This window comes from Coregonus lavaretus, assembly GCF_964263955.1.
Source record: "Coregonus lavaretus genome assembly, chromosome: 40".
Lineage (NCBI taxonomy): Eukaryota > Metazoa > Chordata > Actinopteri > Salmoniformes > Salmonidae > Coregonus > Coregonus lavaretus.
The window spans coordinates 8,779,463-8,795,370 of record NC_140027.1 but is presented as its reverse complement, the minus strand read 5'-3'; the positions used below and the strand labels follow the sequence as shown (position 1 = coordinate 8,795,370).

Below are 15,908 nucleotides of genomic sequence, written 5' to 3'. Positions count from 1 at the left end.
TCGTGGGGAAAATAGTTTCACTCCTGTACAGCCGGTGGCGGTAGAGAACTACCTTTTTATTAACCGAAGACGACCCAGAAGCCAGCGAGCGCACATTCACTTCCTGTGTTTTCTGGAAAGTGTGTAGAGAGAGGTGAGTGTTCTCACAGTTTCAAGTCAGTTTATCTGGAATCAGGAGATGTTCTGTTTGCATATAAATATAATATAATACATATAAATATTCATCTGTTTAATCTGTACATTTGTCTGTTCAGCAGCACCAGCTACCAGTTCGAGGTGATGAAGCTTACTATAAATGTGTATTAGCTAGCGTGCCTCACCGCTTCATTCATTGCACTAGCTAGCCAGTAGATGGTAAAGTTAGCTAGCAAGCTAAAGTACCCAGCTAATGTGGCGATGTTTTGTTGTTGTTCCAGGTGAAAGAGCGCCAGGTGAAAGTTGTTAATCATGGATATTCGACCAAACCACACCATTTACATCAATAATGTAAATGATAAGATCAAGAAGGATGGTAAGAATCACAGTACATCATTGTTCCAAGATCATGTACAGCGTTCCTTCAGAGATGGAGCTGTAGTAAGTTTACATAGATTTCTTTGTCTGTGTCAATGGTGTATAAGTAACAACCTTTAAATAACCTTTGGTGTTTCCTTCTAGAACTGAAGCGGTCACTCTATGCCCTGTTCTCTCAGTTTGGGCAAGTCATGGACATTGTTGCCATGAAAACCATGAAGATGAGAGGGCAGGCGTTTGTAGTGTTCAAAGAGCTTGCCTCTTCTACGAACGCACTGCGTCAACTTCAAGGTTTTCCTTTCTACAATAAGCCCATGGTAAGTTATTACTTAGTAGTCATGCATGTCATTTTCACAAGTGGAAGTAGTACAGGGTGGTATTCATTACGGTATACAAGCAAAACGTTTTGCACCGTAGCAGCAAAACATTTTGCAATGAAAATGTGAGTTTCTTTGTGGACAACTTCAGGCAGTTCCTCCGCTTTTCGGTCTGTTTTCTACCATTTGGTTTCTAGTGAATACGACCCAGGCCTGTGCTTGGTAAAAATCATATTGTAATTGTCTCTTTTATTTTCAGCGCATTCAGTATGCAAAGACAGACTCTGAGGTGATCTCCAAAATCAGAGGCACATTTGGGGACAAGGACAAGAAGAAGGATAGGAAGAAGAAGGCTCAAGATCAAGTGGCCAACGTGGCCAAGAAACCAGCACTGGTGAGACTAGTATTGTATATGCACATAGGCTATATGACTGGGTCCCAAATGGCATCCTATTCCCTATATAGTGACTCTTTTTGACCAGAGCCTATAGGGCAGGGGTTGGCAACCTGCTCAACTGTGGGTGATTATTGTTATTTATTTTAAATGGTAATAAAAAAGGATTGTAAAATCACCAGGAATTCAGCTAAAATTAGTTTAATTTAGGAAATATGTTCCCAAGAGACATGTCATTCGTGTCTCAATGTAATTCAATGTATGAAATGTTTCAAGTTTTAATGTCACGTGCACAAGTACAGCCTTTCTTGCCAGCTCTAAACCCAACAATGCAATAATCAATATCAATGTAGTACTAAAAATAACATTAGGTAGAACAAAAACAGAAATAAGAAGAACACGAGAAAGTAAGTAAGCTATATACAGGGTCAGTTCCAATACCATATTTACAATGTGCTGGCATACTGGAGCAATAGAGGTAGATACAGTGGGGAAAAAAAGTATTTAGTCAGCCACCAATTGTGCAAGTTCTCCCACTTAAAAAGATGAGAGAGGCCTGTAATTTTCATCATAGGTACACGCCAACTATGACAGACAAAATGAGGAAAAAAATTCCAGAAAATCACATTGTAGGATTTTTTATGAATTTATTTGCAAATTATGGTGGAAAATAAGTATTTGGTCAATAACAAAAGTTTCTCAATACTTTGTTATATACCCTTTGTTGGCAATGACACAGGTCAAACGTTTTCTGTAAGTCTTCACAAGGTTTTCACACACTGTTGCTGGTATTTTGGCCCATTCCTCCATGCAGATCTCCTCTAGAGCAGTGATGTTTTGGGGCTGTCGCTGGGCAACACGGACTTTCAACTCCCTCCAAAGATTTTCTATGGGGTTGAGATCTGGAGACTGGCTAGGCCACTCCAGGACCTTGAAATGCTTCTTACGAAGCCACTCCTTCGTTGCCCGGGCGGTGTGTTTGGGATCATTGTCATGCTGAAAGACCCAGCCACGTTTCATCTTCAATGCCCTTGCTGATGGAAGGAGGTTTTCACTCAAAATCTCACGATACATGGCCCTATTCATTCTTTCCTTTACACGGATCAGTCGTCCTGGTCCCTTTGCAGAAAAACAGCTCCAAAGCATGATGTTTCCACCCCCATGCTTCACAGTAGGTATGGTGTTCTTTGGATGCAACTCAGCATTCTTTGTCCTCCAAACACGACGAGTTGAGTTTTTACCAAAAAGTTCTATTTTGGTTTCATCTGACCATATGACATTCTCCCAATCCTCTTCTGGATCATCCAAATGCACTCTAGCAAACTTCAGACGGGCCTGGACATGTACTGGCTTAAGCAGGGGGACACGTCTCGCACTGCAGGATTTGAGTCCCTGGCGGCGTAGTGTGTTACTGATGGAAGGCTTTGTTACTTTGGTCCCAGCTCTCTGCAGGTCATTCACTAGGTCCCCCCGTGTGGTTCTGGGATTTTTGCTCACCGTTCTTGTGATCATTTTGACCCCACGGGGTGAGATCTTGCGTGGAGCCCCAGATCGAGGGAGATTATCAGTGGTCTTGTATGTCTTCCATTTCCTAATAATTGCTCCCACAGTTGATTTCTTCAAACCAAGCTGTTTACCTATTGCAGATTCAGTCTTCCCAGCCTGGTGCAGGTCTACAATTTTGTTTCTGGTGTCCTTTGACAGCTCTTTAGTCTTGGCCATAGTGGAGTTTGGAGTGTGACTGTTTGAGGTTGTGGACAGGTGTCTTTTATACTGATAACAAGTTCAAACAGGTGCCATTAATACAGGTAACGAGTGGAGGACAGAGGAGCCTCTTAAAGAAGAAGTTACAGGTCTGTGAGAGCCAGAAATCTTGCTTGTTTGTAGGTGACCAAATATTTATTTTCCACCATAATTTGCAAATAAATTCATAAAAAATCCTACAATGTGATTTTCTGGAATTTTTTTCCTCATTTTGTCTGTCATAGTTGACGTGTACCTATGATGAAAATTACAGGCCTCTCTCATCTTTTTAAGTGGGAGAACTTGCACAATTGGTAGCTGACTAAATACTTTTTTTCCCCACTGTATGTATAGGGGTAAGGAAACTAGGCATCAGGATATATGATAAATAGAGTAGCAGCAGCGTATATGATGATTGTATGTGACTGCGTGTGTGTAGAGTCAGTATAGATGTGTGTACATGTTATGTGTGAGTGTGTAGAGTCCTGTGTGTGTGTGAACAAATGAAGTGTGTGTGTTGGAGTGTCAGTGTGTTGGAGTGTGCATAGAGACAGTGCAAAAATAAAATACAAGGGTCAACTCAGTCCGTTGCCGTGTACAAATTATTGTAATTATGCTCCGGCCATCCACTCCGACAAAATTAGTCCCGAGGCTGAATCTAGTTGCCTACCCCTGCCATAGGGCATGAGTATATGTCAACATAATGCACATAGCCATCCTGTATGCTTTTGAATGTAGTCAGTCATTTTACTCCAACGCTATTTTCATAACTTGTTTATCTTTTCTATTAACAGGGGTCAGCCAACACAAACAATGCTCCAACAACCATGCAGGTAAACCTTTCTAGCCCTATCAAGAATAATAACCTAGAATGTAAACTAGAGCAAACTCAACACCATATACATCTCAATGGAGTTGAGTTGCGATGAGTGTCGGCGGAGTGTACCTCCGACTACATCAAGTCGATATCAGTCAATACTTGTACCTTGTACCTATGTTTGTCCTGTGTAACTGTGTTATTTTCTTTGGGTGCTGCCATCCATCGTTTTTGGTTAAAATACCATTTTATGTGACGTCTGTCAAATTGCTCTGTGTAGGGCCCCGTGTAGCTCAGTTGGTAGAGCATGGCGCTTGCAACGCCAGGGTTGTGGGTTCGTTTCCCACGGGGGGCCAGTATAAAAAAAGTATGAACTCACTAACTGTAAGTCGCTCTGGATAAGAGTGTCTACTAAATGACTAAAATATGTAAATATGTAATCCACTGTTTTCCAATAGAATATGAAGTTAGTGACTTCAAACATGCACTACCACGCGATACTTCTATAAATATAAATAATTTAATGCTAACTGTGTAGCTGTGCTTGTCCTGGTTGTTATAGAGTTGTCAGTGGGAGTTGGAATCTATAGTTTTTGATAAGAAATTGCATTATATGCATCCCCTGCCCCCAAAAAAGAATCTGCCGTGCAATGGCGGAGCTGCTCCTTCTCCGTTAACAAACAACGGCTCCCTTGGCGGAGGTCGCATAAATGCTGTTGTTTTTCCCAAAACTACGGATTGCAGCATCCAAAGAAAATAATGTAGGTACACAGGAGAACCATAGGTACAAGGTACGCATTAAAGAATGTAAATTTTTTCAAGTATGGACTGATACCGACTGTAATAGGGGGTACAATCCGCCAACACTCATCGCAACTCAACTCCATTGAGATGTACAGTGGGGGGAAAAAAGTATTTAGTCAGCCACCAATTGTGCAAGTTATCCCACTTAAAAAGATGAGAGGCCTGTAATTTTAATCATAGGTACATGTCAACTATGACAGACAAAATGAGAAAAACAAATCCAGAAAATCACATTGTATGATTTTTTATTAATTTATTTGCAAATTATGGTGGAAAATAAGTATTTGGTCACGTACAAAAGTTTCTCAATACTTTGTTATATACCCTTTGTTGGCAATGACACAGGTCAAACGTTTTCTGTAAGTCTTCACAAGGTTTTCACACACTGTTGCTGGTATTTTGGCCCATTCCTCCATGCAGATCTCCTCTAGAGCAGTGATGTTTTGGGGCTGTCGCTGGGCAACACGGACTTTCAACTCCCTCCAAAGATTTTCTATGGGGTTGAGATCTGGAGACTGGCTAGGCCACTCCAGGACCTTGAAATGCTTCTTACGAAGCCAATCCTTTGTTGCCCAGGCGGTGTGTTTGGGATCATTGTCATGCTGAAAGACCCAGCCACGTTTCATCTTCAATGCCCTTGCTGATGGAAGGAGGTTTTCACTCAAAATCTCACGATACATGGCCCCATTCATTCTTTCCTTTACACGGATCAGTCGTCCTGGTCCCTTTGCAGAAAAACAGCCCCAAAGCATGATGTTTCCACCCCCATGCTTCACAGTAGGTATGGTGTTCTTTGAATGCAACTCAGCATTCTTTGTCCTCCAAACACGACGAGTTGAGTTTTTACCAAAAAGTTATATTTTGGTTTCATCTGACCATATGACATTCTCCCAATCCTCTTCTGGATCATCCAAATGCACTCTAGCAAACTTCAGACGGGCCTGGACATGTTCTGGCTTAAGCAGGGGGACACGTCTGGCACTGCAGGATTTGAGTCCCTGGCGGCGTAGTGTGTTACTGACGGTAGGCTTTGTTACTTTGGTCCCAGCTCTCTGCAGGTCATTCACTAGGTCCCCCCGTGTGGTTCTGGGATTTTTGCTCACCGTTCTTGTGATCATTTTGACCCCACGGGGTGAGATCTTGCGTGGAGCCCCAGATCGAGGGAGATTATCAGTGGTCTTGTATGTGTTCCATTTCCTAATAATTGCTCCCACAGTTGATTTCTTCAAACCAAGCTGCTTACCTATTGCAGATTCAGTCTTCCCAGCCTGGTGCAGGTCTACAATTCTGTTTCTGGTGTCCTTTGACAGCTCTTTGGTCTTGGCCATAGTGGAGTTTGGAGTGTGACTGTTTGAGGTTGTGGACAGGTGTCTTTTATACTGATTACAAGTTCAAACAGGTGCCATTAATACAGGTAACGAGTGGAGGACAAAGGAGCCTCTTAAAGAAGAAGTTACAGGTCTGTGAGAGCCAGAAATCTTGCTTGTTTGTAGGTGACCAAATACTTATTTTCCACCATAATTTGCAAGTAAAATCATTTAAAATCCCACAATGTGATTTTCTGGAAATAATTTTCTCATTTTGTCTGTCATAGTTGACGTGTACCTATGATGAAAATTACAGGCCTCTCTCATCTTTTTAAGTGGGAGAACTTGCACAATTGGTGGCTGACTAAATACTTTTTTCCCCCACTGTATAAGGAGTTGTTTACTCAGCAAATGTCCCTTGTGTGTGACTAAATCACTAGTGATGATGGACTCTCTTAATAAGTCAATGTTGCAATGCCTTCTCTTGTATTCTTGCAAAATCTCTACTACTCTCACTGCTTTAGGACCGTTTTACTGTTTGATGCACCCTTTTTGGATTAACTGTTGGAGTGCTACAGATAGTTTGGTCTGCTTATTGACTAAGCTGTAAAAAAATTCCATGGGAAGGTTATGCAACAATTACAGACTGATTTCTTTGTCTTTTTAGGTTCCAGACAATCCACCCAACTACATTTTATTCCTTAATAACCTTCCAGAGGAAACTAATGAAATGATGCTCTCCATGCTGTTCAATCAGTGAGTATTGAATGATCTTGTTGTCAAAATGAGTAAACTAGCCTAGATGCCTGATTGCGTTCATTCAACATCGGCAACAATCGTTATTGAGTCTGGCTGATGAACTTGTGAAATATACTAGCTTTATATCAGGGTTTCTTAAACTATGGGTAGGGGCCCTGGGCATGTGAGAGAGGTGGGTTGCGAGTTATGAGAATACATGTATAATCACACATGATTTAATTTTAATTTGGGTCGTTTGGAGGAAGATTTTGGTCACAGGGGGATGGTCAATTTGGGTCTCTAGCTGAAAAAGTTTAAGAACCTGCTTTATATCCTTCATATTTCAGACTTCACCATTGCAGGTGGTGAAGCCTTTGATATATGATATTTTGCAGCATGGCAACTGGGGCTCTGTTCAAGAGGGTTCAGAACGTTCAGATAGAAAGCATTGTGTAGATCATGTCAGCTCTATTCATTACATTTCTGATTTCTGAACATTTCACCTCTCTCAATACACCTGTGATTTCTCTTTTTCCTCATAGATTCCCTGGTTTCAAAGAGGTGCGACTCGTCCCTGGAAAACACGACATCTCCTTTGTGGAGTTTGAGAGCGAGGGCCAGGCGGGAGTGGCCAAAGACGCGCTGCAAGGCTTCCGGATTACGGCCCAATGCGCCATGAAGATCACTTATGCCAAGAAGTAGTCCCCACAATGACGTCACTGGACAGGGGACACATATTGGACTCTGAGTTAGAGATGGGTTGGACCCCCTGATTTTTATTTTCTTAGTTTTTTGTATCGGCTGTGGGATCTCTTAGGAGTTTTCGTTGTTTTTTGACTGATTTCTGTGCGGTCGCTGTGAGGTAGAGTGAAGAGAATCCTCTGACCCTCGTCTCTCTCTCTCTATTTTGTTTGGCACAGTAATAAAGGACTTTTGTGTAATTGTGGTGCCTCAGCTGCTTCCTCTGAGATGTTCCAAGTTTCTATCCTGGTCCTGAAGGCCCCAAAAGGACAGCTGATGATTGTAGATTCAAGCCCAATAACATGTAAAATTGTAGTGTCATGACATCCTTACTCTCTGAAAACATAGAAAATATATAAACGTGAAATAGTTTTCTTTGCAAATTCACATAATTGGGGATGCTAATCATTAGTCCAGTGATCAAGTGGGCTAATTGTCATAGTTCCCATCCTAGTCACATGTTAACAGCCCGAATAAAGTTATTACAGCTCAATTGAAACTTCAGAAACCCCTCTAGCCAGTTCTATGTTGTTGGGGGAGGCATTTGGGCTCTCCTGCAGTCATTAGCCCAAAACAATACTTGAAAGTGGCTGGATTGGCTTCCTAAGTTTGAATTGGAGGTTAATGGAAAGCTCTTGGATCGGGGCCTCCCAAGTGGCGCAGCGGTCTAAGGCACTGCATCGCAGTGTTGCGGCGTCACAACAGCCTGGGGTTTGATCCCAGGCAGTGTCAACCAGCCGGGACCGTGAGTCCCATAGGGCAGCGCACAATTGGCCCAGCGTCATCTGGGTTAGGGGAGGGTTTGGCCGGGGGGGGGCTTTACTTGGCTCTAGCGACTCCTTGTGGCAGGCCGGGTGCCTGCAGGCTGACTTCGGTCGTCAATTGAACGGTGTTTCGTCCGACACATTGATGCGGCTGGCTTCCGGGTTAAGTGAGCGGGTGTTAAGAAGCGCGGTTTGGCGGGTCTTGTTTCGGAGGACGCATGACTCCCGAGCCCGTTGGGGAGTTGCAGCGATGAGTCAAGATCGTAATATCGTGAAATTGGGGAGAAAAAAGGGGGTAAAAGAAAGCTCTTGGATCAACAACCGTAAATACACCACCATTCTTTCAGTCTATTCAGATCTAGCACTGTCTGCCTGCTTCCGTAATACTTAAACATCTCAACTGACAGGCACATCAATAATATTGTTTACAAATATATGGTCATAACACAACACATATTGATCATATGTCTGATGAAAGCTAGTGCGGACAATGGGTTCAGCAATTTCCAAATGAATAACTATACCTTTGATGTCATCAAGTTTTATATGTTCCCTGGAGCTATGGAGAGAGCAGGGTAAGATGAGAAAGAGATGTATAAAACGTGATGCATCATGACATGAGTCCAGATGTTCACTGCTTTTGATTATCGCATGCTATGATAAATAAGTGCCTTGGGAAGATGGGATATATTTTCAATGATGGGGAATCTCTGATAAATGGTCCAACTGGTTTAAGATAATATGAATAAAGATCATACTGTATGAGTGGGTCCCAAATGGCACCCTGTTCTTGTATTTAGTGCCCGTCTTTTGACTAGGGCCCAAGGGGCTCCAGTCAAAAGTAGCACACTTTTTAGGTAATAGTGTGCCATTTAGGACACATACCTGGATATTGATCTGCTCCACTTCTAACTGGTCTGCTTGAGCTGTAGTTATATATTCTGCTCTCAAAGAGAGCCATTTCCCCAAAGCTAGTCCCCATCACGTGTCCCAATGGTGGTTTAACTGTCAGGGTAATTTAAACGTTATTTTACCAGGCAGGTACCACACAAACATACACACTCAGTTGTTAGCTCAAAGTGCAGGTCAGGATGGGGTGCAGTCACAGTGACGGATGGTTTGGGTCCCACACACTCCCCCAGGGACTCTGGATTTCCACCCACACATACCTACACTGAGTGTACAAATATGAGGAACACCTTCCTAATATTGAGTTGCACCCCCTTTTTGCCCTCAGAAAAGCCTCAATTAGTCGGGGCATGGACTCTACAAGGTGTCGAAAGCGTTGCACAGGGATGCTGACCCATGTTGACTCCAATGCTTCCCACAGTTGGCTGGATGACCATTCTTGATACACACCGGAAACTGGTGAGCGTGAAAAACCCAGCAGTGTTGCAGTTCTCGACACACTCAAACTGGTGTGCCGGTGTACTACCATACCCCGTTCAAAGGCACTAAAGTAGTTTGTCTTTCCCATTCACCCTCTGAATGGCACAAATACACAATTCATGTCTCATCTGTCTCAAGGCTTAAAAATCCTTCTTTAACCTCTCCTACCCTTCCTCTACACTGATTGAAGTGGATTGACATCAATAAGGGATCAAAGCTTTCACCTGGACAGTCTATGTCATGAAAAGAGTGTTCCTAATGGTTTGTAAACTCAGTGTATATTATCTAACCCTCTATACCTATAACATCTATATATTCTGATAAAGGAAGTTGTGGATCCGGGGTCTGTCAAGGGGACTGTTGTCATGCTGACAGAATACCTCAACAACCGACAGAACACCTCAACAACACCAACACCAGTGACGACTGAGCCTTAGGTGTGTATGTGTGGGTGGGTGAGTGTGTGTGTGTGGATGGCCACTGTAACCAACATTACCGCTACGTCTGTCACACTGCCCCAGCCCTCCGCTCCAGACGCTGCAACCTAATGACACACACAGGGTTGGGGAGTAACTGATTACATGTAATCTGATTACAAAAAAACTAACCAGTTACGTTACCAGCAAAAATATTGTAATCAGATTGCAGTTTCTTGGATTAATTTTAAATTCAGAAAGAATTACATTGTGACACCTTTCTGTTTTCTCAATGACATTCAATTCAGCATTGAAAAAAGGCACAAGTTTAAGTTTGTTCCACTTGTGCGAGTCTGACCATAAGTCAGACCACTATGATACCTGTGCCTGACAACTCGTGTGTCCCAAATAGCACCTTATTCCCATTATAGTGTATTGTGTCCCAAATAGCACATTATTCCCATTATAGTGTACTATATACAGTGGGGAGAACAAGTATTTGATACACTGCCGATTTTGCAGGTTTTTCTACTTACAAAGCATGTAGAGGTCTGTAATTTTTATCATAGGTACACTTCAACTGTGAGAGATGGAATCTAAAACAGAAAATCACATTGTATGATTTTTAAGTAATTCATTAGCATTTTATTGCATGACATAAGTATTTGATACATCAGAAAAGCAGAACTTAATATTTGGTACAGAAACCTTTGTTTGCAATTACAGAGATCATACGTTTCCTGTAGGTCTTGACCAGGTTTGCACACACTGCAGCAGGGATTTTGGCCCACTCCTCCATACAGACCTTCTCCAGATCCTTCAGGTTTCGGGGCTGTCGCTGGGCAATACGGACTTTCAGCTCCCTCCAAAGATGTTCTATTGGGTTCAGGTCTGGAGACTGGCTAGGCCACTCCAGGACCTTGAGATGCTTCTTACGGAGCCACTCCTTAGTTGCCCTGGCTGTGTGTTTCGGGTCGTTGTCATGCTGGAAGACCCAGCCACGACCCATCTTCAATGCTCTTACTGAGGGAAGGTTGTTGGCCAAGATCTCGCGATACATGGCCCCATCCATCCTCCCCTCAATACGGTGCAGTCGTCCTGTCCCCTTTGCAGAAAAGCATCCCCAAAGAATGATGTTTCCATCTCCATGCTTCACGGTTGGGATGGTGTTCTTGGGGTTGTCCTCATCCTTCTTCTTCCTCCAAACACGGCGAGTGGAGTTTAGACCAAAAAGCTCTATTTTTGTCTCATCAGACCACATGACCTTCTCCCATTCCTCCTCTGGATCATCCAGATGGTCATTGGCAAACTTCAGACGGGCCTGGACATGCGCTGGCTTGAGCAGGGGGACCTTGCGTGCGCTGCAGGATTTTAATCCATGACGGCGTAGTGTGTTACTAATGGTTTTCTTTGAGACTGTGGTCCCAGCTCTCTTCAGGTCATTGACCAGGTCCTGCCGTGTAGTTCTGGGCTGATCCCTCACCTTCCTCATGATCATTGATGCCCCACGAGGTGAGATCTTGCATGGAGCCCCAGACCGAGGGTGATTGACCGTCATCTTGAACTTCTTCCATTTTCTAATAATTGCGCCAACTGTTGTTGCCTTCTCACCAAGCTGCTTGCCTATTGTCCTGTAGCCCATCCCAGCCTTGTGCAGGTCTACAATTGTATCCCTGATGCCCTTACACAGCTCTCTGGTCTTGGTCATTGTGTAGAGGTTGGAGTCTGTTTGATTGAGTGTGTGGACAGGTGTCTTTTATACAGGTAACGAGTTCAAAAAGGTGCAGTTAATACAGGTAATGAGTGGAGAACAGGAGGGCTTCTTAAAGAAAAACGAACAGGTCTGTGAGAGCCGGAATTCTTACTGGTTGGTAGGTGATCAAATACTTATGTCATGCAATAAAATGCATATTAATTACTTAAAAATCATACAATGTGATTTTCTGGATTTGTGTTTTAGATTACGTCTCTCACAGTTGAAGTGTACCTATGATAAAAATTACAGACCTCTACATGCTTTGTAAGTAGGAAAACCTGCAAAATTGGCAGTGTATCAAATACTTGTTCTCCCCACTGTAGGTTTCCATTTAGGACGCATTCTTTGAAAGGGCTTGGAACAATGAACCTGCATGGCTGCCAGTGACAGCGCAAAGCACTGTAGCCTAATAGAGAAACATCGAAGTCGAGCCAAGGGTTAAAGAGACACTGTTACCATCCAAGAAATACCTAATTTATCTTACTTATTCAATTAATAACAAACTACAACATCTGGCTAAAATGTCTAGTACCCTTTTCACACTGCTGAGCCAGGCCATGCTAACCCAACCCAAGTTTTAGGCTACTGTGCTGGCCTGGATACCCAATTCACCAGTTTCTGGAACCGTGTTTCAAATAAAAATGTGAAAGAAACAGTATGGGTTTATTTGACTTGATAGTGTGAAAAGGGTGTTTTTCCAATCAGTCTATATACCCAGTTAGAATGCTCACACTACTCCTCCGTCAGCACACCAAGTAAATCTTGTGCCACCTGTCATCAGATATAAGCTGCATGCATAAGCATACGTATGAATGTTCATTAAGCTATTTTATTACCCAATGCATCAAATTCTATTGGGTTTTGGTATCAAACGGGACATAATGTGAGGGTAAAATGCATTATTTCAGTCAGCGATGTGTGGCAAAAATGCCCTCTGATAGAATATACTGTATTATAAACCGTGTGGTTCGAGCCCTAAGTGCTGATTGGCTGAATGCCGTGGGTATGACCACGGGTATGACAAAAAAATAATTGTTACTGTTCTAATTACGTTGGTAACCAGTTTATAATAGCAATAAGGCTCCTCTGTGGTTTGTGGTATATGGCCAATATATCACATCTGTTTTAATTTGAGTATCCCTTTCAGGTTGGGGTTTCAGGAATTGAATTAGACTCTTAATGGGGAGATGTCCAATTCAAGAAAAGTGCAATTGACCCTAACACTGATCCTTGAGGAAAACATGTTCATAGGCATAACATGATTCATTCATTCAATTAATCAATCATTTAATATCCAATCCAATGTATTTCAATTTTTCCAAGAAGTAAGTTGTTCATTTTATTTATTGTTTCTACTTAATGTAAACACTTTCCAAAAATCATTAAAGGGGCAATGCAGTTAAAAACAATATATTTTAAATAATATTTCCACACTATGTGGTTGAAATAAAACTGTGAAATTGTGATAATGATTATAATGCCCTTTCTGTGTGAAAGCTATTTAAAGAAAAAAAAGTACGCAAATACAAAGCATTGATCACCATGATCATACCACAGAGCCAAAAAGTAACCTCCCACCCCATTCCCCCAACCATCCAAAATGTCTCCATCCATCCATTCAACCCCCCACCTCCTGTATCTGAGGAGTTTGGCACACCTGTATCTGAGGAGTTTCTCCCATTCTTCTCTGCAGATCCTCTCAAGCTCTGTCAGGTTGGATGGGGAGCATCGCTGCATAGCTATTTTCAGGTCTCTCCAGAGATGTTTGATTGGGTTCAAGTCTGGGCTCTGGCTGGGCCACTCAAGGACATTCAGAGACTTGTTCTGAAACCACTCCTGCATTTTCTTGGCTGTGTGCTTAGGGTCATTGTCCTGTTGGAAGGTTAACCTTCACCCCAGTCTGAGATCCTGAGCGCTCTGGAGCAGGTTTTCATCAAGGATCTCGCTGTACTTTCCTCCGTTCATCTTTCCCTCGATCCTGACTAGTCTCCCAGTCCCTGCCGCTGAAAAACATCCCCACAGCCTGATGCTGCCACCCCCATGCTTCACCGTAGGCATAGTGCCAGGTTTCCTCCAGACGCTTGGCATTCATGCCAAAGAGTTCAATCTTGGTTTCATTAGACCAGATAATCTTATTTCTCATGGTCTGAGAGTCTTTAGGTGCTTTTTAGCAAACTCCAAGTGGGCTTTCATGTGCCTTTTACTGAGGAATGGCTTCCGTCTGGCCACTCTACCATAAAAGCCTGATTGGTGGAGTGCTGCAGAGATGGTTGTCCTTCTGGAAGGTTCTCCCATCTTCACAGAGGAACTCTGGAGCTCTGTCAGAGTGACCATCGGGTTCTTGGTCAACTCCCTGACCAAGGCCCTTCTCCCCTAATTGCTCAGTTTGGCAGGGCAGCCAGCTCTAGGAAGAGTCTTGGTGGTTCCAAACTTCTTCCATTTAAGAATGATGGAGGCCACTGTGTTCTTGGGGACCTTCAATGCTGCAGACATTTTTTGGTACCCTTCCTCAGATCTGTGCCTCGACACAATCCTGTCTCGGAGCTCTATGGACAATTCCTTCGACCTCATGGCTTGGTTTTTGCTTTGGCATGCACTGTCAACTGTGGGACCTTAAATAGACAGGTGTGTCCCTTTCCAAATCATGTCCAATCAATTGAATTTACCACAGGTGGACTCCAATCAAGTTGTAGAAACATCTCAAGGATGATCAATGGAAACACGATGCACCTGAGCTCAATTTCGAGTCTCATAGCAAAGGGTCTGAATACTTATGTAAATAAGGTATTTATGTTTTCTATTTGTAATAAATGTGTCATTATGGGGTATTGTGTAGATTGATGAGGGAAAAAAACAATTTAATCAATTTTAGAATAAGGCTGTAACGTAACAAAATGTGGAAAAGGTCAAGGGGTCTGAATACTTTCTGAAGGCACTGTATCAGTGACGACTACCTCTTCCAGGGCAACAGGAGACACCATATTTATCTCTATACTCAGCCAGGGGGCAGAAGAATGATGTCTAAACCAAATTAGGATGGGAGGAAATGCTAGTGCCATTTACATTTCAAAAACGCACTATAGATTTTATTCCAATAGCCAGAAGGGGGAGACAAGGGAAGCATTGAAGTACAGAAATTCAGCATGGCAATATGTTCATTTTGACAGTAGATATTCTGCTGGTTAAAGCAACTGGGATGTTAGTCCATCTACTGAGGTCGTATTGAATTAATCTGAGCGTTCTGTTAAAGCTTCTAGCAATGGTTTTATCTAAGGAAGAAAATATACATATTCCCATATATAAAATGGGACATTATTGAGATTCCATAAGTAGAGATGGAGTCCTCCATCTGGGTTTTAAGAGGCAGTTGGGCAGATTTGGTTAGATGTATTTTATAAGTTGTCTCTGATCTTCAAAGCGTTTGGAGGGATAAAGTAAGACATGGTCGGCGTATAATGAGATGACGTGATCCGTAGAATTGAGAGATATTGGTGTAATTTATTTCAATTGTCGAATTGCCTGGACCAGGGGCTCCATAGACAATAAAAATAGCAGAGGTGAGATGGGATCACCTTGCCTGGCTACTTCTAGTTATTCTGAATGGAACAGAGCAGGTATTGCCTGTTATTACTATGGCTGAGGGATTGCCATATAGTATTTTAATAATATGAATGAAATTGGAGCCAAGTCCCATATGTTCCAAAACCGACCACAGATACGACCATTCTAGTCTATCAAAAGCTTTTTCTGCGTCGAGAGATAGAACTGCCAAATGACCTTTGGTTTCTAATGAAGAATGTAAGATATGTAATAGACGACGGAGGTTATCTGAGGATAATCGTTTTTTAGCAAACCCGCTTTGATCAGAATGTACTAATTTGGGTAAATACATTTCGAGGCGGCATGACAGAATTTTTGAAAATAGTTTAATATCTGTGTTTATCAACAATAGGGGATGATAGTGAGAACACTGGGTGGCGTCCTTACCTTTTTTTAATAAAGCGAAATTAATGCTGTATTTAAATCCTTTCCAAATGAACCTTTGTGAATGGCTGTGTTAATAATTTCAAGTAACATGTTTTTACATCTCAGGAAAAATACCGTCCCAACCGGATGATTTGTCTTTATTCATGTTATCCAATGCCCTTTTGAGTTCATGGAGAGAGATCGAGATAATTTGATAGTTTTCAATTAAGGTCATTGTATCAC

At 42.4% G+C, this 15,908-nt stretch overlaps 1 protein-coding gene across 3 annotated transcripts; it reads left to right on the top strand.

The window, feature by feature from the left end:
- Positions 1-45: 45 nt before the first annotated feature.
- LOC311113429 (U2 small nuclear ribonucleoprotein B''-like) lies at positions 46-7,574 on the top strand. 3 transcript variants are annotated; one of them, XM_084156641.1, is made up of 8 exons: positions 102-133; positions 255-276; positions 417-511; positions 658-830; positions 1,090-1,224; positions 3,762-3,800; positions 6,563-6,651; positions 7,176-7,574. In XM_084156641.1, exons 3-8 carry the CDS (start codon positions 448-450, stop codon positions 7,333-7,335), a joined length of 660 nt encoding a protein of 219 aa, XP_084012767.1. In that variant the 5' UTR covers positions 102-133; positions 255-276; positions 417-447; the 3' UTR covers positions 7,336-7,574. The 3 variants fall into 3 exon arrangements, with proteins under 3 accessions (XP_084012768.1, XP_084012767.1, XP_084012766.1); XM_084156642.1 differs by lacking the exon at positions 255-276 and having other exon boundaries at positions 46-133; XM_084156640.1 differs by having other exon boundaries at positions 126-276.
- Positions 7,575-15,908: the final 8,334 nt, after the last annotated feature.